This window comes from Lactuca saligna, chromosome 3 (genome assembly GCF_052625555.1).
Source record: "Lactuca saligna cultivar CGN05327 chromosome 3, ASM5262555v1, whole genome shotgun sequence".
Taxonomy (NCBI): Eukaryota; Viridiplantae; Streptophyta; class Magnoliopsida; order Asterales; family Asteraceae; genus Lactuca; species Lactuca saligna.
Genome location: NC_136419.1, coordinates 50,105,462 through 50,127,652, shown reverse-complemented (window position 1 = coordinate 50,127,652; position 22,191 = coordinate 50,105,462). Strand labels below are relative to the sequence as shown.

General features: G+C 33.1%; 3 protein-coding genes and 1 long non-coding RNA gene across 6 annotated transcripts; all 4 read right to left on the bottom strand.

The window, feature by feature from the left end:
- Positions 1-1,437: 1,437 nt before the first annotated feature.
- On the bottom strand, positions 1,438-2,669 carry LOC145036499 (uncharacterized). The gene is made up of 2 exons (XR_013678449.1): positions 1,928-2,669; positions 1,438-1,651 (listed from the first exon to the last, which is right to left on the bottom strand). It is a non-coding gene; the product is annotated as an uncharacterized LOC145036499 (long non-coding RNA).
- A 3,065-nt stretch (positions 2,670-5,734) lies between these two features.
- Positions 5,735-7,615, bottom strand: LOC145033654 (putative UDP-3-O-acyl-N-acetylglucosamine deacetylase 1, mitochondrial). 2 transcript variants are annotated; one of them, XM_078982229.1, is made up of 7 exons: positions 7,474-7,615; positions 7,079-7,387; positions 6,785-6,991; positions 6,597-6,704; positions 6,457-6,521; positions 6,230-6,374; positions 5,735-6,049 (listed from the first exon to the last, which is right to left on the bottom strand). In XM_078982229.1, the coding sequence occupies exons 1-7, from the start codon at positions 7,534-7,536 to the stop codon at positions 5,975-5,977; spliced, it is 972 nt and encodes a 323-aa protein (XP_078838355.1). In that variant the 5' UTR covers positions 7,537-7,615; the 3' UTR covers positions 5,735-5,974. The 2 variants fall into 2 exon arrangements, with proteins under 2 accessions (XP_078838355.1, XP_078838356.1); XM_078982230.1 differs by having other exon boundaries at positions 6,230-6,371.
- Positions 7,616-9,155: 1,540 nt separating this feature from the next.
- On the bottom strand, positions 9,156-11,133 carry LOC145036498 (E3 ubiquitin protein ligase RIE1-like). The gene is made up of 5 exons (XM_078984959.1): positions 10,558-11,133; positions 10,155-10,274; positions 9,871-10,003; positions 9,613-9,777; positions 9,156-9,514 (listed from the first exon to the last, which is right to left on the bottom strand). The coding sequence occupies exons 1-5, from the start codon at positions 11,046-11,048 to the stop codon at positions 9,353-9,355; spliced, it is 1,071 nt and encodes a 356-aa protein (XP_078841085.1). The 5' UTR covers positions 11,049-11,133; the 3' UTR covers positions 9,156-9,352.
- A 1,917-nt stretch (positions 11,134-13,050) lies between these two features.
- On the bottom strand, positions 13,051-16,866 carry CPSF73-II (cleavage and polyadenylation specificity factor 73 kDa subunit-II). 2 transcript variants are annotated; one of them, XM_078984957.1, is made up of 14 exons: positions 16,701-16,861; positions 16,234-16,371; positions 15,971-16,148; positions 15,808-15,880; positions 15,619-15,733; positions 15,460-15,533; positions 15,233-15,369; positions 14,847-14,910; positions 14,693-14,758; positions 14,538-14,607; positions 14,343-14,447; positions 14,103-14,244; positions 13,940-14,036; positions 13,051-13,862 (listed from the first exon to the last, which is right to left on the bottom strand). In XM_078984957.1, exons 2-14 carry the CDS (start codon positions 16,256-16,258, stop codon positions 13,116-13,118), a joined length of 1,893 nt encoding a protein of 630 aa, XP_078841083.1. In that variant the 5' UTR covers positions 16,259-16,371; positions 16,701-16,861; the 3' UTR covers positions 13,051-13,115. The 2 variants fall into 2 exon arrangements, with proteins under 2 accessions (XP_078841083.1, XP_078841084.1); XM_078984958.1 differs by lacking the exon at positions 16,234-16,371 and having other exon boundaries at positions 16,701-16,866.
- Between the last annotated feature and the right edge of the window lie 5,325 nt (positions 16,867-22,191).

Genomic DNA, 22,191 nt, shown 5'->3' with positions numbered 1-22,191 from the left:
CATAAGCTGTAGCCCTTTTTAATATGTAAAAGAATTTTGGGGATTTTTAGACTTTGGTTGTCTAGAATTCCTAGTTTGCTTGATATTTTAGAGAAACTAAGAACAAGAAAGAATGGGGAATTTTTCATTTTCATAATTTTGTTAAAGACAATTAACACTTGACTAATCTTGAACAAACCTATAACAAATAATTATCACGTGTTAATATAAATCCACCAAGAATTTAAATTGTTTAGATATTGATGTTTATTTTACTATTATTAGTTTTATATTTTTATAAAATTGCACTGCGCTACACAACTATATGCTACACAACTAGGCAAGTGTGCCTATTCGTATAGTAGTATAGGAATGACAGGTGTGGGTTGTCGTATGGGTCGCCTCCGATGCTCCCATTCATAGAAAAGTAAAGTGTCGCCTTCTAAAGACCTCACAACAACTTCCGTCGTTTCTTCATCCTCATACGATAAGAACGACCTTTCCACATTACAAATCCACTCATTTGTGTTAGTTCCATCAAATAAGAGCATCTCACGTTTGTGAAATTTCTGGTTGGTCTCTCTTCCCTGTTTCAACTTCCGGTGGTGGTGGCGGCATCGGCAGTCTATAGCTGCTGTCTTTACCACTTTTCTCTGAAAAAATAGAACAAACCCTCTTGTTCTCACTGGTCATCTGAGTCATATTCTCCTTCATAAATTGGTTAGAGCTGATTTCACTCCTTCCCATCCTTCTTTTGTTACATCTATTGTTTGATCCACAGTAACAAGGTTCATTGCTTTGATACCAATTGTTATGAATTGGATTTTAAGAACAGATTCAATAACATAAAATAACCAAATGATTTTAATATTGATTGAAAACGGTCAATAATACCCAAAATGGTTAAAAAACTAAGGATAGATTAGCCGATTCGAGATAGTCACTCTCCCATAGGAAATAATGCCAGATTTCACACAAAAGATAGATACCTCTCTCACTTTTCCACTACCCTCTTATACTATTTGGCATAACAAACTAAATACTATAAAATGCCTAAAATGCCCCCTAATCCCTTGCAATAATACGAATCTCTTTATTATGCTGATTTCCCATCTTACCCCGTTCTATAAAGTTGTACGTGAGTGAATGCATAACAGTTATCTAATGGATAATATACAATAATGCCTTATAAAAAAAATCCATTTACTCTTCTTTAAAACTCTATATAAGCATGCACTGAACATTACATCCAAGAGACTTGTTTTTAATTTTTTTTTTTTTTTACTAAAAACCACTCTAAAAGGGTATTTCAAGGTCATAATGTACGCAGTAACAGCTAAGGCTGCAAAAATATTAAATTTCATGTTGCTTCAAGGGGATGAGTTGTATGCATTGTTTCCCTAAAGGCTATCTATCCCATGTACCAGAAGGTGCACCTATTGAAAAAATAAAATGTCATTGAAACACAAATCACATTTCACTGCTAAAATATCAACATACTTTCATCTATTTTTTTTATTAAAGCATCCATTCCTAGTACAGCATTACACTTAAGAAAATAAAATTACATGTAATTAAGAGAAAAGAAAGTAGAATGCTGAATTATCTCATGCCAACACAAATCACCTGGTATTATTTCAATCTCCAAGTGTATTTCATCTTGATCTTCATTCTACATGTAAGAGATAAATCAACACAAACATTATCCACATTGCAGCATCCGTTATGACTTGTAATATAATATTCTAAAGTTTATTAAAATTCCAATACACTTTGAAAGGCAAAAGTTCTACTGCAACCAGTTTTAGCAAAGAAAACAACATAACCCCAACATAGAGAGATCATCTACACTATGTCCATCGTCTCTCATATCCCCAACAGTACCATCCCTTCAAAAACTAAGACCAATTAGGGTTTAGGAATAAAGACAGCGATAATTTTTGATTACCTTTGGATGGCTGCTTTAATCGAACACAGTTGCCTTGGTTAATAAATACCAGATCTGCTTGATTCAATATTGTGAGCGAGATTGGCATCGGAAAGTGACCAGATCTGCTTGATTCAATATTGTGAGCGAGATTGGCATCGGAAAGTGAAACGATGGCCATCGTCCCTATCTTCCGCCGAAAGACATTGAGACAGGCGAGGTGGCGAAGCTTAGTAGAATGACGACAAGAAGATCGATTGAAACCGAGTGTGAAATCTTGATGCCATCTGTTGTATTGACTCAGAAATTGGAAACGGAGAGAGATGAATCAACAATGGAATACTCTTGAAATCGACTGACGAACACTATCGATTCAAATTTGAAAGAAGATAATTCCTGATTTATTGGATTACATTGCTGATTTTACAATCAAAGGGAACTAAGAACAAATCGGAGAAAAACAAACCGAGGTCAGGCAATGATGTTGAAACATCCATCCCAAATAAATACCATGAGCCTTTGGGAATAGATGCTAGTATGCTACATTGACAGCCTACAAGCTTTAAGTAGTTTGAGTTTTATTAGTTTTTGTTTGGTGTAGCTTCCATCAGAAATTTAAAACATTAATTCAAGATTTCTCTTGAAAATATTAGGAGACATGATTGAAAATCTCGTAAGTACTTGTGAATAATGCTACATTTTTATATTGATACTATTCATCAAAAAGAATATTGTTATAAAAGACTGCGTTATGACAACAAGACATTTCTCAATCGTCATGTTATACTCCATCATGAGTTCACGAATTTATAAGGAAGGGTGTACACCATGGCTTCTCGTGGTGCTAATTTTTTTGAGGCATGTTTTTTTTTTTTTTTTTTTTGGATTTTATCTTTTAGTGTTTTTAATCGTGGTTTTTATTTTAATTATTTTTTTAGGTTTTCTTATAGGGATTTTGAACATTTTTTAGAAGTTATTAGAGTTTTTTTTTTAAGGTTTCTAAAAGGAATTTTTAAAGATTTTTTTAGAGGCTTTTTCAAGGATAGTTTCTTATATTTCTTTCATTTCATACATCTAGTTGTCTAAAATGTTTTTGTAATGTCCTATCAATTTTTTTTAGAATATAACAAGTTTTGATATCTGTATATATCGATTGTCAATCAGTGACTAAGTTTTAAAAAAATGTATATATATCAAACTAATAAAATTTTGTTAACTTTTTGTTATTACTTGTTGTTGATTTAACCTATTTATAAACTTGATGTATTTGATATAAATATGTAATCACATGATTTTTTATGCATTAAAATTGTTGAGTATAACTTATACTATAACAAATAATAATAATAATAATGATAATAATAATAATAATAACAATCAATTTAAACAACACTTAACGCTTTAAGTCACATCTTAAAAAACAACGTTGATAGTTGTTTAATTTATAACTCCAACACAAAAGTTCATATACACCAAATGTGCAAAAATGCTTACACCTAAGTCCGGTTAAGGGGAAGGAGTCCATCCTTTCCAACCCACTACATTAGCTTTTTTATTTTCTATTTCTTCTATCCTTCTCAACCCAAAACATATTAAAACCTTATTTTTTTCAACCCATTTAACCCACTTTCCACATCATTAATTTTTATTTAATTAAATCAGAAAATATAACATAAAATAAAACATAACTAGCTTTTTAATTTAAAATAAAATTTTGCTAATTAAAAAAAATCTAAAATAATATTAAAGTTTATACAAACATATATTGTATATCAATAATTTTGAATGTAAAGGTATAAAGTTTTTTGAAATTTGAATAATAATAATAATAATAATAATAATAATAATAATAATAATAATATATAATATATAAGCTGAAAATACATGCATTAAAGTAGCCAAGTGGGCCTCTATGCATTCAGTTTCAGATGCTAAATAATTTCAATCGTTAATAAATAGTGGGATGGTGAACCCGATTTTGTACCTTAAACCAATGAACCCGCCGAACCCTTTCAAGATGGAATGGTTAACCGGCGGTACCGCCGGTACATCTCTTTCAAGCCGCTAGGATACCCTCCTCCCTAAGTAATATTTTAAGCTTAGGGCAAAAACAAGAAGAAGACCACCTTAAATTACCAATATATATAGTCAATTTCTCAAAATTCCATCCATTCCCTTTTGAATCATTTCTCTTTCATATTGAATATAAATAAAGATGATCTGGTAGTACAGGTGAGTATTTGTTGAACCTTGTAGCCATGTTACATATTTTATTTACAACTAAAACTGTCAATTTTTTTTTTTTTTTTTTTTTTTTTTTTTTTTTTTTTTTTGTAAAATTGTCAAAAGTTATTTACAACTGAAATGTCAAAATCACAAGCATTAAAAATGCAAGATTCAAGCAACTATCAATCCATATCATATGCATCTTCTCTATCGAATGTAAACCTTAGTTCCATAAGGAACCTTCAAAACACCCAAAGAAGAAAATGCCAAAAAGAAAAGATTAATGATCTAAAAAAAATATCATGGACAAGCAAGCTAATTGGTGCAAGTGGCTAAGTGGGTGTTTTAGGAAAAAGTACATGGCAAACTTGAACATACAATAGCATGATAGTTAGAGAGAAATTACAAGAAGATATTACTTCCAAGAAATGACCTTGATTTCCTTCTCTCCTTCTTTTACTGTCATACAATGCAATACTTGAAATTCATTAGAAACTTTGAACAAACACTCATACTAAAGTATAAAATGATAATTTGTTTCATATAACCAAAATACCAAAGTCAAACAAACCAAAAAGATAATCCTACAAACTTATTCACTTGGCTATGTTTGGCGCGCCACAGTTAGCTTATTTTTCAAGTTTTTTATGTTGTCATGTTTGGTAAGCCAAAAAACTTTTTAAAAAGCTACTTCGATAAGTTTTTCAAAAAAAAAAAAAAAATCAAAATATACCCTTAATTAATTATAAACATCATATTTTTCTAAATGATATTTTACGTCAGTTTATATATTTTAGCTAGCTTATAAGTTAAATCTTACAAAACGTCTTTTTTTTTTTTTTTTATCAACTAGCTATTCAGCTAACAGTTAGTTTATTAACTTTCAGCTAGTTTTTCAGCTAACAACTAATTTTTCAAGTAGGACGCCAAACATAACATTTATCTACACCGAAAAACTAATCCAAGATAACACTTTCATGATTTTATTGGTAAACTAGCTAAAAGGCTAAATAAAATGTGCAACTTAAAATAAACATCATCATAATATATACAAAAGTTATTTGTGCTCTTCTCTTTAATTTACACATAAATGTGGCAAACTGGATAAGAAAGTATATGATTATGGTGAACCAGCTAGATAAGTTGTTCCGAACTAGAAATTAATCAATTGAGCACAAAATCTATCTTACTACAATAATGATATAAGTTAAATAAAGTTATTTGATAGTTATATGGATAATCTTGTAAATTTGTTATAATCATTTAGAAGTTTTTTGTTAACACTATTTGAAATAACTTTTGGATTGTGAATTTTTTATTTAAATTAAAAGCTAAAAACTACTACTTACAAATAAAAAAATAATAATAATAAACTCAAACTTTTTCTTAAAAGCTAAAAACCCTAAAAAGCTCGATACCAAAGTCACCCTTCTTCTCTAATAAAAGGTAAAGCTTACAGCTACTAGTTAGTTTTGTCAAACCCTCCATAAGAATACATTTAAGGTGACTTTCCACTAGTTCCACCAATTTAGTTTCTAGTTAAACTTTTTAATTTTATAATCTGTCAAAAATTATACACAAACAAATATCAATTCATTCATAAATAGATAAACGGAAATAAACTCAGAAAATACTAGACAACCAACCACAATCCACCAACCAATTTAACTTTTCTTCTTTCTCTTTTCACTTGCTTTTTCCTCCACAAGATTTATGTAAAGTAAATCTTTATCGTACTAAATTTTCCCATCACTAAACATAAAAGTTGTCAACATTTTTAAAATTCAACTCTAAGGCCTACAAATACAAAAATATCAAGCATTTCTCTATCATTCAACTGTCTTATCTTACACTGTTGGAGATACTCCTGAATCCAGATAGTTGACGAACAAATTCGGCATGTAGTGCGTGTCCTCCCTGCATTGTGTATAAAGTCAGTGTAATTTGAATGACATAAGGGCATTTATGTCTTTTGCACAGACATAGATCGATAGCAAGTCCCTGTCCCACATTGTGCCATATTTGTTGATGCATTTTTTGTCTCTTTCAGTTCCAGTCTAATGTAAGTCAAACACAGTACAACCTGACCTGACATACCTTATAAGCTATGATATTTGCAACAGGGAGGCCTTGACTACCATTGCGAGCAAAAAGAGAAACATCGCCAATAAGATCTAAAATCTTGTGTCTGCATGGCTCTTCAGGTGAACGCAAACCTGGATTCATCAACCCTTTACTTCTACTAACGAACAAAACATTAAACTTTATCAACATCATTCACAAAACATACTTCAAAATCTTTAATGAGTCTTATGATATCTCACCTAAAAACAACAGCATTCTCTAAAGAACCACCCTTGATGAGTCCTGCACTCCGCATCTTCTCCACCTGCAAATGCAATATGATTCTTCTATTTAGGAAATGTAAATAAAGGCGACATGAACACATTCAAATGTATAATACCTCTTCATAAATGCAGAAGGTTCGTGAAGGAGCTATTTGCTTAGAATAGAAGGAGTCATCGGTGGTGGAAAAGACTGAAGAAAACCATTGGAGGCTTAGATCTGGTACCTGAAATGATATATGAACCCTAAGTGGTGAATATATATATAGTGATGTTAAATGTAAAGGATCAAGAGGTTTAGGTTTACCTGTGGAAAATTGATTCCATAACTGATACTAATTTGCTTAGAAGGGAATGCTGATATTACAGAATCTCCTTTTGAGACATGAACAGGCTGAGTAAGATATGGTGCTAGTTTCTCACAATTTCTGCCATTGGAATCCATAGCAGCTGTAACCCCAACTTGCTCGATAGCTTCCACCCATTCCCTCGCTGATCCATCGAAAACAGGAACCTGTAATTTCATATGAAACCTATCAATCTGACCGAAGATTTACATCCAAAGTTGAAATCACGAACTAGTTATGTTTTCTGATCATACTTCGGCTGAAGTATAATTAGCATCAGAGTTCACGATCTCGATTCGACAATTATCGACGCCTGTTCCCTCCAAAGCCGAAAGCAAGTGCTCGACAGTTCGAACAGTGTGCCCATCTTTACGAAGCGTAGTACAGAGCGGCGATTCTTCAGCAAAATCAATTGACGCGGGGATTAAATTGGAACTAAAATCGAAGTACCTCCCTTTTCCGGCGAGCTCAGGCCAAATCCTGACAGTCGATTGGTTTCCGGAATGAAGCGTGCTCCCTGTCTTTTCTATACAACCACCGATCGTCTGCTGCAACTTACCAGTCTGCATTCATCAAGTATTACAGGTATTATATATATGTTATAAATCATCAAACTTAGAGATAGAGATGGACAGGGAATGAAGCATACTGGTCTCCATGAAATCAGAGCAGAGGATTTAAAAGCTTCGACGGCGGCGCCACGGAGTGTCATTTGAGTTTTGACGATGACTTCGAAGAGCAAATATTTTGCGTTTGGTTCATTTGAATTTAAAGTTGTGCACCAAACTTAATGTTTTTACGGTTTACCCTCAAAACTTTATATATTCCCATTCCTATTACTATTAGAGTGAAAATGTAAAATGCGCTAGTTTGTTTGGAAACCATTTCTATTTCTATAGTAGAACTCGCAACTTTTGGGATGTGTTTTGAATCATGTAAATTGTTATGGCCTATGGGACTGAATATTGAACTAATATTTTGCACGTGTTCATATGTTCGTGAGTTTTGTAGGAAAAAAAAAAAAAAAAAAAAAAAAAAAAGAAGAGAAAATTATTTTCAAGTTTTGTCAAGCAAAGAAAAGATGGAATTATAAGAAAAAACGTTTATTCGAGTTTTTTTTAAGGAAGAAAAAAGAAAGAATCGTTAGGGATAATTTTTCCTTTTCGCCTCCTGAAAACAAATTTTCGTTCCATTTAGGGGTGTAAGTGAGCCGAGCTACTCGCGAGCTACTCGTTAAAAGATCGACTCGAGATCGAATTAAACAAGCCCGAGCCGAGCTCGAGCCCAAATATGAGGCTCGTTTATTAAACGAGCTCGAGCCGAGCTTCAGCTAGTGGGCTCGCGAGCCTAAATGAGCCTAAACGAGCCTATATATATATATATATATATATATATATATATATATATATATATATATATATATATATATATATATATATATATATATATATATATGCGTGTGTGTGTGAGTATATATATATATATAGGCTCGTTTAAGCTCGTTTAGGCTCGCGAGCTCACTAAATTGTTCACGAGCTGAGCTCGAGCTTCATTTTAAGGCTCGAATCGAGCTCGAGCTCGAGCTCGAGCTCGCGCTTCTTCAAAATTAAACGAGCCGAGCTCAAGCTTGGTTAGGCTCGGGCTCGGCTCGGCTCGTTTACACCCCTAGTTCCATTTCTTTTTTTTTTTTTTTGCCCGAAAACACAAGTACTTTTTTTCCTTCCTTTCTGTTCTCTTTAATACCCTTATTTGTAAAACTCAAGAACAGCAAGTTGATATAATAAATTAATAATACAGGTTGACAAACTTCATACCTGACCTCAAATCATTTATAGTTTTAAAATACTTATATGCTAATACTTTTTGTTTCAAAATTATATATTAGTATTATGTGATACTAAAAATAAGATATTAACGAATTTCAAACTTTATATGGTGATAACTGAATTTGTGTAATTTTTATTAGATATTAAACTTGTTAGACATTGAAATAAGTAGAAAATTTAAGCAATTCTTTGAATGAGATAACAATCAGGTTTTAGATAATACTAGAAATTACAACGAATAAACTTTATCCTATTATCCTATTAAAATTATAAACTAGATAATACCCAATTCTCTTCTCATCGCTACCCCTACATATACATCGGTTTGTGTAATGATTATCTTTGGCCTAAAACTAAAACAAAACCAAACTAAAATCGTTTCAGCTTTTTGGGTTCTAACAAATCGAAATATAACCAAAGAATTTTTCAAGAACAACAATAACTTAAATCAATAATCAGTGGAAGTGATGTCAACAACATAATAGTAATAGTTTAGACATCAACATGACAAAATACACTTGAAATTAATTAATGGCAATGCTACATATGTTTTGCATTATTTTGTTCATTTGTACCAAAAAGTAAACTCTACTAAATGTGAAATTTTGTTTGTTTACCAAAAGCTTAGCTACATCCCCTCTCCTGTACATATCCATAAATACATAGTAGCCTGTGTGAATTCCAGATTCTTCTGATTTATTATTAAACTTGTTCATTTCCCTTTAAGATATTGTATTTGCAAAGAGGACAAGTGGCATTCATCTTCAACCATTTCACTATGCATGATGCATGAAAATGATGGTTGCATTGTAGCGAATGAAGCTCTGTTCCATCTTCATATTGGCTTAAACATATGCAACACTCCTAAATAGTAAAAAACACAAAACATTTCTTATAAATCTCAAAATCAAAATTGCAACATTATATCTATTTGGAATTATGAGATTATTAATTAAACTTACAGCATCCTCGGGTAGAAGAACACGTTCAACAGCTAAATATCCAACATTTGATTCAACAGGAACCATTCTACCTGCTCCCACATGAACATCAGGTTTGTTTTCATCATTGGACACCTGAAATCTGTATTTTGGAAGGACACTTAAGTCTGTTTCTGATGCACCTTCCTGGATATTATTTAGCATATAATATGTTAAAAAACTTAATGAAACAAAATATAAATTGTAAAATCTTGAAAAGAGAGTCATATAATCAATCACCTGGCCAGCAACTGCATACAGAATTGCAATGATGCAGGGCAAGCAACAACAAAGAGCAATTCCTATCAAACATGCTAAAACAACACAAAAGATAGCAAAGAACACATCGAATGCCAAAAACACCACACTCAACCTGCATTTATTCATATAAAACAGAAAACAAAGAATTGTAATGCTCAAAGGTTTCATTTGAGTCTTGAAACAGTTTTCTTGTTCTTTAGCTTGACTTATGTTTTTCATAATTTCATTCCACATGGAGAAAATGACATTGGTTCAAGACATACCAGTATAAACGTGGAGCATTATGCAGAAGAATCTCCCCACCAGAAACCATCCAGTAGAAGCCAATAAGCCACCAGACAAATGATACCATGGTATTAAGATTCTCACATCTTTTAGTGTAACTGAAAATCCCAAAATGTTATGCATCAGTCAATGAATCAATCGTGTATACAGTATATAGCAGGTAGAAATGAAACCACTTTCTATTGTGATTTTCCCGTTTCGAGATGATAAGGCAAATGCAATTGATCTAATTATACAAATGGTAACAAATCATTGAGCATATTGAAGCAAATAGTGATGCTAAAGCTACAATGAAGTCTCCTATGGAAATGGAAAACAATAAGATTTCAAATTTTAAGCTAAATGAATTCAAGGTCAACTGTATGAAACATTGAAACGGACCTGATTCTGTTAGAAGTCAAGAAAGCCCCAATCCTTCCATCATCATCCTCACTGTCGTTGAAACTCAAATCATTTCCCCCTGTCATTTCGTCTTCCTGTATTCTCCGACTTCTCCGACTATATTCCAACCACACAAGCACCGCATGCACCGCGCACTGCAACGCATATCCGCAGATCCAAACCCTAATTGGCACGTTCGGTTTCTCCTCTACCGTGCAAATTAATAAAACCACCGAAACCGCTACGAAGGCGAGGTTCCATGTCATGTCTAGGGCAACAACTGGTTTTGAGTAGCCCCAGTCGGCTCGCCGCTCCTCCAGTTGTCGCGCTGCAGTCTCGCGCACCAGCATAGACGCTCCACGCCGTCCCGAAGCACGGCCGAGGAGAAGAGCGAGTGTAGTCGGCCTTCCTCCTTCTCCAGATTGGGATTCGCCGGTGTCCTGTCGTGGTCTGAGTAACGGCGCGGTCGTCTCCGTTGACATCTCCGCCATATTGAAACTTCCAAAGGTGGATGGGAGGAGTGTGACGAGTTGTTCTTGATACTTGATAGGCTAACAAAACACAGTCGTCTCCTTTTTTATTATTACTATTTTCTTTTATGGCAAATGCAACACGTAGCGATATACTTTTTTAACTTTTTATTCCTTTTTTATATTATAATACTTTATTTTTCAATTATTTTTTGATGACTTGACTTTATACATTAATGAATTATCACTTTTTATATTTTATATAATTTCAATATTTGTATACGATTTATTTTGTATTATTGTTTAATAATGTCAATTTGCAAGTCTATTATTAAGAAACTTCTTAAACTCGTATTTAAATATCTGAGAAACACGGTTAAAATCATATTTTTATATAGAGATTTTCTAATATGTGCCCTAAGAGTATATATAAGAAGTATTAATTAATTATAATTATTATCATAATTAAATGTTAAACACATTAATTATAAGAAATATTACTATAATTAAATATAAAATTCATTAATAATCTTCATAATTAATGCATTTTACATTTAATTATAGTAATAATTATGATTAATTAATATTTCTTATATGTGTTGTTAGGGTATATATTAGAAAATCCTTTTTATATATGATTTACGATTAAACTAAATTTTATATATTTTTGTAATTTTCATTATTTCGACAATAATTAATTTTCCGGCCCTTTACCTTGGACAACACAAATCCAAAAAAAAAAAACACCATTTCACATGTTAGATTTTTAATAAAAGATTGCAAAACATATAGTTTTCTTCTTTTCCTTTCCAAAGACCCCACCATCCCTTTGCTAGTCTGCATTTATCATGATTCATGTCGTCACTCACACATTTACCTCCTTATCTCCCTCTTGTTATTTTATGAAAAGCATCCTTCTCACTTATACAGTTTGAATCGACATGAAAGTCTTTAGGTTTGTCAAGTTTTTTCTGTTTTGTCCATGTGACAATTTCTTGTTCATTTGTCCTTATGTTTTTCAACAAAAAAAAAAAAAAAAAAAAAAAACATTTTTGCCTTCTATTTTTACATACAATAGTAGATTTCCATATTATCATGAAATTTTAATTTGCAAAAAAACCTTAAGTTTACAAATATTTTATGTTTTTTTTACCCTAAGTATGTTTTTTTGTCATCTATACATATTCATACAAAAAAAAATGTTTATACATAAAAAAGAGTTTAACCAAGCAACATATAAATATGTTTTTTAGAATTATAAATACATAATTTCACCTTTTTAGAAGTATAAATACTACTACTATTATTATTATTACTAATATGTATTTTTATATTTTTTTATGTTTTTAGAGTTATAGATACATTTTTAGAAACATAAACACATGTTTTACGTTTTTTTAGAAGTAAGGTTTCTTTGCAAATTAGATTTCATGGTAACATGTGAGATATAATTGGGTGGACGTGCGGTGGTGGAACCTGCTTATTTTATTAATATTTACTTTTAATAAAATAATAATAATAAAATAGTAAAAGAAATTTAGCAATTACAAATTAATTATTTTATATCGATTTGGGACTAAAACCGCAACAAAAACAAACAACCATGTCCGAATGATTTTTTTTTTTTTTTGACTTTTGATATGAAAGTCCTTAAGTTTGTCAAGTTTTATCCCTCTCATGATTTCTTGCTTAGTTAAGTCCTTAAGTTGTTTTTTTTTTTGCCTTTTACAAACCCTTCCTTCTCGTCCCTCCTTTTTTTTTTTTTTTTTTTTTTTTGCTACGATTTTTGTTTACCTCCTTCAGAATATGTATGTTTATGGTTTGCATTTTTATGACTTCCATTAATTGATTTTGGGTTTGTGACTGATTTGTGAAGAGGAACAGATAATTTCCCTCTAATTGACAGCTTTTAATCTTGGGAGGCTTACTTCATAGGTTTGGGGAGCATTAAGGTGTTAGGACTTGGATTTCAATGCCTTATGTAACCCATTGCAATTGGTTTTTTGTAAGGTTTGGGCTTAAATGGGTGAAATTGTTGTTACATCACTAAATTCCACAAACGTGTCTCCAAAAATACACACGTCCACATTACAAATCCATGTTCTTCATTACACTTATAACTCTCCAAGCAATACTCTTATCTAAAATCGACCAATTACAACAAAAAAACACACATTCAAGCCTCTCACTTAGCTCATCACTATCAACTCTATGAGGACAATCATCATTCTTACATACCCGAACACGAAAAGAGTTCACCTCAAGACTTCCTTCACAAACCCTCACTCCCAATTCCCCAAATTCATCCGAAAGTTTCATATTCAAAACACCAAGCAACGAGTCATCACCATTAGAAACCCTAACCTCTTTGCTAATATTCTTCAAACTGCATAAATTTAACCCAAAACAATACCCAAATCCCACTTCCGTTTTCCCACCTCCTACCATTGTAACAAGCTCATCTTGATGTATAACCTTGACTTTTTGACCTTTCCCCATTGTCAAAATCCCTTCACTCACTCTCTCATCGCGAACATGCAGTGAGGGTGTATCCGTAATTTCATCTTTTGGGAACTTGAAGTTGGGCGTCAAAGAACTACGGATAAATGCGTTTGAAGCATCGGATTTTATAAAATGGGTTGAAGGGAAAGATACGGTTTCGGTATTTGCTGGATCATAACATTCTATTTCTAATTCTGATTTGATTCTTGATTTAAGCAAATCCATTTTAGGTTTCTCACCATGTACAAGTATTACGTGTTTTGGGGACAGAAATTTCACAAGATCCATTATTCCTTTTGCATCCGTATGTGGGCTAAATGACAATTGATGAATCTGTAAAAGAAACAACTTTATACATATTAGTAAAAAAAAAACATATTAATTATATAATAAAACAGATAGAATTCTACCTGGCAACGAACATCAATCTGTGTATCTTTATCCAAATCAACTTTTGTGGGCTTACCAGACATCAATTTGTGTCCTACAGTTCCAGCAACACAATACCTATGGAGAAAAATGAAAAAGATAAATGATAAAAAAATGAAAAAAGATAATTAATAAGAATAATACCCTGGAAGTGTAATGAGATTTGATTCACATGGAGCCCAATGTTTAAAAACTTCAAGTGAAAAACCACCACTAATCATTCCTGGTGTGGCAAAAAGAACACAAGGTCCAGGAGCATCAAGTAAAGTCCGGTCAAACTGGTGAACTGCAGCAAGTCAAGATAAAAATAAATTAAAAAAAAAAAAAAAGGCAAGAATGAATTATAGAGAAAAAGGGTATCAGAAAATGATTTTTGTGAGATACCATTTTTAAAATCGAATGCGTTTCTAGTAGCATATGTATCTTTCACCTTCTGGCTAGTCCAATTAATTAACACTTTGTAATACAAATTAGCTTGGATTGTTAAACCTGAAAGAAACAAATAATAACTTTTTATCTAAAAAATATATATATGTTTAGTTTATAGGTGATAAAAGAAAAAGAATAAAAGATGAGAACCTGCTGAAAAGTAGATAGGAACCTTAAGATTCATCCGCTCCCAGTAATCATCCAACAATATACAGAGTTCCTATTGAATCATTCATAAACTTGTTATAAACATAAGGTATATTTTTGATAATAATAATAATAATAAAAATTGGACAAATAAAAACCTGAGCTCGTCCAAGAGCAAATGTAGGAATTAGCACCTTTCCTCCATTAGAAACACATTTATGAACCTGTAATCACATTTCATCACTTGCATGTAATAAATATTCGTTAATCATATATTTAAAAGAAAAATGGGAATTAATGAAGCTTACATACAGCCTTAAGGAATTCTCTCTCTCGAGCATATTTTGAGTCACGAATAGTTGTCGCATATGTTGACCTATAAAAAGTCAGCTGTTACTTAAGATATACAAAATTTTCAGTATTTAAATAATCACGGGTGCAAGTCATCAATTTAGCTAAATAAAATAATTTTATTGCAGACATTACCATGGTTTCAAAGCAAGTTGAAGCTAAATTTTTGATTCTCAACTTCTCATTGAGAATCATCACAGAGGTAACAACCAAACCAAGGTCAACCAAAACTGAAGTAAATGTGGCTTTGACTTGCTTTGAAAGCATTGTAATTTTTGCAATAATTTTATTTCCATTAGCTAAATTGAAGACGTGCACTCTCATTTACTAATGGAAATGTGTGTTACTCAGTTATAAGAAGGTCTAATTGCAATCGATCAATTTGAGCAGCTCCAAGATGCCTATCAGGTGTCATGTTATAATCTCCTGTATATACCATAGCACTATCCCCCACACATGCATAAAACATTGCAGCTCCAAGAACCTTAAAAACACAATCCAAAGTAGAATTTAAAAACAAGTTATTAAGATTCTTAAAGTATTCAGTTTCAGTCAATCAATTCTAGAAGCATACATGTCCAGCATAGTAAGCACGGATTTGAAGGTCTTTATCAACTTGCACATTCTGCTTGAGATCCACTGCAGTAACTGAAGAAAAAGTAGAAAAGGAGTGAGTTTGAATGTTTGATCATATCACTATTATGGCAGTTGTGAATTGAATTGAATTTCATACCTTTTTTCATACAATCAAGAATGTTTTCATGAGTGAACTGCTGTTCTTCCCCTCTTCCAACCATTACTTTCCTGTAATCTTCTAACATAAGTGGAGCCAAGGCTTTGGTAGGATACTGTAAAGAATAAGTTAATTGCAGTTGAATTCTCAGATATGAAATCACCATTAAAGACAAGTTGATGGATATACCGTCATGTAAATTGGTCCACTGTAACCACAAACTTCAGTGAAATATGGAAGAGCCCCAATATGATCCAAGTGACTGCAAAATACAGCCCATACTCATATCAGTTTTATCAATTCTTTTCTTATTCGTATAAACTTTGGAGAAATCAGGGTATTACAAACTTACAAGTGAGTAATAATGATGCAAGAGAGGGCGTTATTGAAATCTCCAGATTTTGAAATGAGAGAGAAATCAGGGTAACGGTTGTGATCAGTGTAACCCATATGCATCCCACAATCGAACATGATCCTTTTTCCATTGATAGATACCACCACGCAGCTCTTTCCTACCTCTTGTCCTGCGCCTGATTGTTTTATATTCTAATCAGATAACTAAGAAACAATTCCATTATGGACTAAAAAAATCAAAGATACAGAAGAAAACAGTACCTAGAACAAGACAATCAATCGCCATGTGTAATGACTTGAAAACGAAAACCTAAAATGGAGAGTTCAAGTATCTAATTCTGGGAGCAACAATGGTGTGATTGCTAGTGGCAGCTTGAACAGGCAAGTAGTGGCATTTAACTGAGCACATGGTATGCATTTCGTTAAATGCCAAGTATAACACACACTCATCAATTATTTCTTTCCGATATACAAACTACTAGAATGATATGAATTACAAGTCAAATAGCAGAATTAGAAAAAAAAAATGCATACTTCAATCAAATTGGAGCAAATAAATTCATAAACACTCAAATGTTTAATAACCAAACATCATGGAACAGTCGAATTGTGTTGACCAAACAACAAGAAGAAGAATTTCTTTGAAGTTTTTCTTGGCCGAAAAAAAACACACAGTTTTCGTCTGCATCGCTTCAGTCTCGTGGAAAAAAAAAAAAAAAAATGCTTACCTGAGGAAGACGACAGCGAGGCGGAGACAGTGGCGTCGGCAGAGGAAGGAAACGGCGAAGGGAGCGACGGCCGGAGGAGAGTGTTCCTTCGATGGAGGCGTGCATGTGTGCGTGCGTTCCTTCCTCCTCTGTGTGTGGCTTTTTCAGTACAAGGTTTTTTCGGTCTCGTTTTAGACCGGTTTGGTCACGGTCCTTTTCCAAGATCAATCCAAGACGAGTGTTTTTGTTCATGGACCTACCCAATAACATGTATGCGTTGTGGATTTGTGCTTATTGTGGAAGGTTGGCCCAATGTTCCATTTGGGTTTTGGTTATCAAAATTTCAAAATTACAAAAATGTTTCTAAATGAAAAATTCCTTTTGGTTTACAACATAATTAATAATTTGCCAATTTTAACATGAATATTACATATAATTTTTGGTTGTTACGAACAATTTTTGTTTTATTTAATTTGTTGGATTTCACTGGAATTACGATTCAAGCTCATAATCTCCAGAAGAAGATGTATTGGGATCACTTTGACAAATCGATCATAACCATCAACAATTAACAATTCCCAATCTAGTGATCAATGATTTGGATCCTTAATCAAGGATTTAAGCTCATGTACAAGTTTGCATAGCTAGTGTATAAGTTCTCACGAATAGGGGCTCCAAGCCTTCAATTCCATCCTTAGGAATAGAATCACCTATTTTAATGATGTTATGGTATTACATCAATTCTTCAATTCCATCATTCGGAATAGAATCACATATTTCAATGATGTTATGGTATTACATCAATGAATACTAACAAACAATTATCATCGAAACACACACAAAGCTTAGATTAATGATCAAATTCAGATTTCCACTCCATAATTAAACTTTATGGATTAGCTAAGTTCATAAATCCATCATAATCAATAATATGTAGATTAGAGCTTAGATTCATGAATTAGTGATGAATTAGAGCTAGAGAATCTATAAAAACTCATCAATATTCTAAAGTAAATCTCAAATTTGATTTGGAACCAAAACTATAGATTTTATAATGTCCATATAAAAAAATAATAATAACATAGACTCTTTATAAAATTTGATAAACAACTACTTTCACAAAACTTGATATATAAGATATCATTCTGACAATCGTTCGACATTAAAATATAACCAAAATCTTCAAATTCATTAAGTTTTCTAGTTGAAGTCTTATAACGTAAAACAACAAAAGAAAACGGTTCGCAAGAAAGTGTGAAGTGTTGTTAATTTAGCTAATTGAAACTTTTTCCATGGTTTCAAAGCAAGTCAAAGCCATAATTACCTTAGTTACGGTGGTCGTGGTTGTAGCCATGCCTATAACCTCTATGGTGATTGTCCAAGCTCTTTTTTGATTGTGGGGGATGATAAACATTCCATTGGGCAGGCTAACATAACCGTGCCAATTTCAAGTTTTTATTGTTCTCGTTAGTGTATCATTGTTTTTATACTTCATAGTTGGTACACTCTACACCATGGCAGATATTATTAACGAAGATTCTTGGATCATGACAATGGTCGCGATATAGGCAGTTTTTTTTTTTTTTTTTTTTTTTTTTGCATTTGATTGACCAAATGTGACACATAGGAATAAGGATGTTGTATTGAGAACAATAAAAGCTTCAAATGGGTGCGAACTAGTCGCGTTAGCCTGCCCAATGCAATGTTTATCATCTTTCGCGAGAGGAAACGAGCATGGGACAATTAGCACAGAGGTAAAAACTAAGGGTACAATAACAACCAGAACGGAGGTAAATGTGGCTTTGAATTGCTTTGAAACCATGGTAATTTTTGCAATTAAAAATTTTCAATTAGCTAGATTGATGACTTGCACTCTCATTTATTAATGAAAATGTGTGCTACTCGGTTATAAGAATGTGTAACTACAACCTATCAATTTGAGCAGCTCCAAGATGCCTATCAGGTGTCATGTTACAATCTTATGTATATATCGTAGCACTACCCTCCATATACACACACACATAAAATATTGTAGCTCCAAGAACCTTAAAAACAGAATGTCAAATATAATTTAAAAAACATGTTATAAGATTTTTGAAGTATTAAGTCAATCAGTTCTAAATGCATACAAAAATGTGCGCATAGTAAGCATGATTTTGAGGGTCTTTATCAACTTGCACATTTTGCTTAAGATCCACTACAGTAACCGAAGAAAAGGTAGAAAACGAGTGAGTCTGATCATAGCACTATTATGACCGTTGTTATGATTTCATACCTTTCTTCAGTATAGTCTTTAAACCTATATATATATATATATATATATATATATATATATATATATATATATATATATATATGAGTTGTTGTTTACGAGTTGGTTATGCAATGATAATGCGTAATGCATCAGTAAATTGATGTTATAAAACATAATTTTGTGTACGATTTGATGAGAAAATAGTACAAGCACATAAGTCGAAGTTTATCTATTCCTTTTATCCTACGAGAGTAAAAGCGATAACTTAGGCCCCTCGATGGTTTTGTTTTGACTTATGCGTCGGACCTGGTCATGACTGAATTGATGTGTTCAATTAAGTTCTATGTCAGACAAATCAGAGATCGAGAAACAAACTACTGGACAATAAATATGACTATGTTACATGTAATTGTCCACACGATATCTTGAGAACGGAGGACTATACGATCCCTTATCTAAAGGACGTGTCAAAGTTCGACAGTAGCTTTTGAGAGCTACGATTGTTAATCGGATTTTGAATTCATACTTGCATTTATAGTTATTAGACTTATCCAAGTGTGAGACTGTTGGATTAGGCATCTAAGTCATAACTATATTTGGTATGTACTTGGCCCGATTGTAGTATGGTCCTTTTGGGTTGCCTTTACCAAAGCAACTTGACTGGAAGAATAATAGAGAAAGAGGATAAATATGATTTATTAATATATTATTTGAATAATATATTAAAAGAGAAATCATATTATTTAATTAACATTGGTCAAGAATTAATTTAGAATTAATTTTATGGTCAAAAGAGGTTAATTGAATTAAAGGGATTGATATTGTAATTATGTGATAATTGCAATATGGTCTGAGGAACCCTAAAGATAGGGGTGGACGAAATCATTGTGGAAGCCTACTGGATTTTGTCCATGGTAGGGATTTTGGAAGATTCATTTGGGTTGCTTAAGGACTGAGCAACTGGATTAGGGTTTTGAATGAAACCCTAACTGCTCAGCTATATAAGGAACCCTTGGGATAGCCAAAATCGACCACTGAACCCTAAGAAGGACAGCCAACCGATTTTTGAGCCTCCTCCTCCCTCCCTCCCTCCCTCCCTCTCTCTAAGATTCTCCAATTTCTTTGGTGTTTGTGATATATTAGAGGCATCACATTTGAGGTGCTAAGTTCTCAAAAGCTCAAGGTTATCAAGCTATAATCAAAGGTAACATTCTAACTTGTTTATTAGATGTAGTTTTTGATTTTTGTATGCTAGTGTTAGGGTTTACAAGCTTTGGATAATTATTGCATGTACAATTAGAAAAACCTAGATCCAAAGCTTTAGGGTTTTCATGTGCACCATATGATTGATGTTTTGCTCACAACCCAACAGTTCTTCGTGTTAATCGGAAACTCTGGATATATTCTTCTAATTCATCGGGATTAGATTTGGACTATCATCGTTTAAATCATGAGATTTACGGGATATTGATATGTTCTTAAAATAACTAATCAAGGTTTTCGCTGGTTATCTGATCAAGTTTTGGAGTTCACAGTCAACAAATTCTTGGAGTTTTTGGTCAACTCATTGGTTGATTTTCCTAGTTTACGGTCAACAAATTCTTGGAGTTTTCGGTCAACTCATTTGTTGACGTCAACAAATTCTTGGAGTTTTTGGTCAACTCGTCTGTTGACTTTCCTAGTTTTTGGCCAAACTTTAAATTCTTTTTGACGTTCTCAGTGTTACTAATTTAAAATGGAATCTCAGTCCAACACTTCAATGCATTAGGAGTTGGATTCTATTATGGGGACAATCACTCGCATTCCTCGACTTTTGTCAGCTGATGGGTTTCCAGAGTGGAAATTCAGAATGGAGAACTACATTAAAATGAAAGATTCCAAGATATGGAGGAGCATTCTTAAAGGTCCTGTCAGAATTACAACAAATCTTAATGATGAAGCTAAGACAGTTGTTGTAAAATGATAGAGAATTACACGAAGAAAGACTTTGAAAAGGTTAAAGAACATGACAAGGGTCTTGCCACTCTTAACATGGCCCTATCTCCTGAAATTGCCCAAGGCTTTAGGGAATACACAACTGCAAAAGATTTATGGGAAGCCTTGATTGAGGTTTATGAGGGAAATGAGGACATGAGGCAGAGCAGACAAGACTTTCTTCGACAGAGGTTCAATTTGTTTAATCACGTCCTAGGGGAGTCTCTTGAAGCTCAAATGCAAAGGTTTATTACTCTCACTACTGAAATAAGTACAACTAGAATTAATCTACTACGCTCAGAGGTTAACAAGAAGCTACTAAATTCTCTTCCACATAGCTGGGATATGAACGTGCCCATGATCAAGAAGACTAAAGATATGAGCAAGCTTACCCTTTCTGAAGTGATGGCCATAATCAAGGCATGTGACATGGATGATAATCAATGTGAAATCAACCATGTGAATTCCTACTCTACTGCCAATATAGGAATCTCATCAAATAATGCCTTCTCTGCTCAACAAACATATTCTGCTCATCCTGTTGTGCCTTATCAACATCCGGCATCCTCAAGTTCTTCTAGCTCAAGCTTTAAAACCACAACCACAATTCAGCCTCCATCAATTCCAAAAGAAGCTGAAGAAAACATTACTTTAATGGCTAGCTTTATGAATTGTTGCAACGTACTCGTGGCAGGAGATTTGGGCCTTCCAATCATGGTTAGAGAACTGGATCGGATTCATCCTAAGGACGTGGAAGAGATGGACATCATGTAGCAAATTGCTATGGTTGTGTTCAGGGAAATGAAGTTTACTTAGCGCACAGGGAAGAACAATTAGGGAATGAACGTGGAGAAGAAGGTGAGGTTCAACAAGAGCAAGCTCCAGTGCTTCAACTTTCATGACCCCGATCATTTTGCTCGTAAATGCACCAAGCCGGACACCAGGAACAATCCCGATAGGACGTTGGTGCCTATTGGGAACAACAGAGGAGTTGCAGCCAACAATGAAATAGCTAACTTGGCAATGGTGGCAAAAAGCTTCAACTAGGAGGATCAAATGCAGGCCCTAAATCTAACAAGACATGAAGTAGCCAACTTGGGACAGATTAGTGAGAATTCAAAGGTGGAAGAAGCCGAAGAAGAGATGATGGAATTGCAATTCGCCTTCATAGTTTCTACCACACCCGACACAAAAGAGGTTAGTGAAACTTCCTGCTCTCAAGCCTGTAGTGATAAAATAAAACATTATTGTGATCAACATGAGTTATTAATTAGGGAAATTGAA

Excerpts from the sequence above, each read along its gene's own strand:
- LOC145033654 (XM_078982229.1), bottom strand. The coding sequence starts at position 7,536 with ATGACACTCCGTGGCGCCGCCGTCGAAGCTTTTAAATCCTCTGCTCTG. Across the intron at positions 6,705-6,784 it reads ATGGAATCAATTTTCCACAG|GTACCAGATCTAAGCCTCCA; the intron begins GTAAACCTAAAC and ends ATATCATTTCAG. Across the intron at positions 6,375-6,456 it reads GAGAATGCTGTTGTTTTTAG|TAGAAGTAAAGGGTTGATGA; the intron begins GTGAGATATCAT and ends TTTGTTCGTTAG.
- LOC145036498 (XM_078984959.1), bottom strand. The coding sequence starts at position 11,048 with ATGGCGGAGATGTCAACGGAGACGACCGCGCCGTTACTCAGACCACGA. Across the intron at positions 9,778-9,870 it reads TGTATGCAGTTGCTGGCCAG|GAAGGTGCATCAGAAACAGA; the intron begins GTGATTGATTAT and ends AATAATATCCAG. Across the intron at positions 9,515-9,612 it reads TTCTTCTACCCGAGGATGCT|GAGTGTTGCATATGTTTAAG; the intron begins GTAAGTTTAATT and ends TTTACTATTTAG.
- CPSF73-II (XM_078984957.1), bottom strand. The coding sequence starts at position 16,258 with ATGGCGATTGATTGTCTTGTTCTAG. Across the intron at positions 15,370-15,459 it reads GTGCTTACTATGCTGGACAT|GTTCTTGGAGCTGCAATGTT; the intron begins GTATGCTTCTAG and ends TGTGTTTTTAAG. Across the intron at positions 14,608-14,692 it reads TTGCTCTTGGACGAGCTCAG|GAACTCTGTATATTGTTGGA; the intron begins GTTTTTATTTGT and ends ATGATTCAATAG.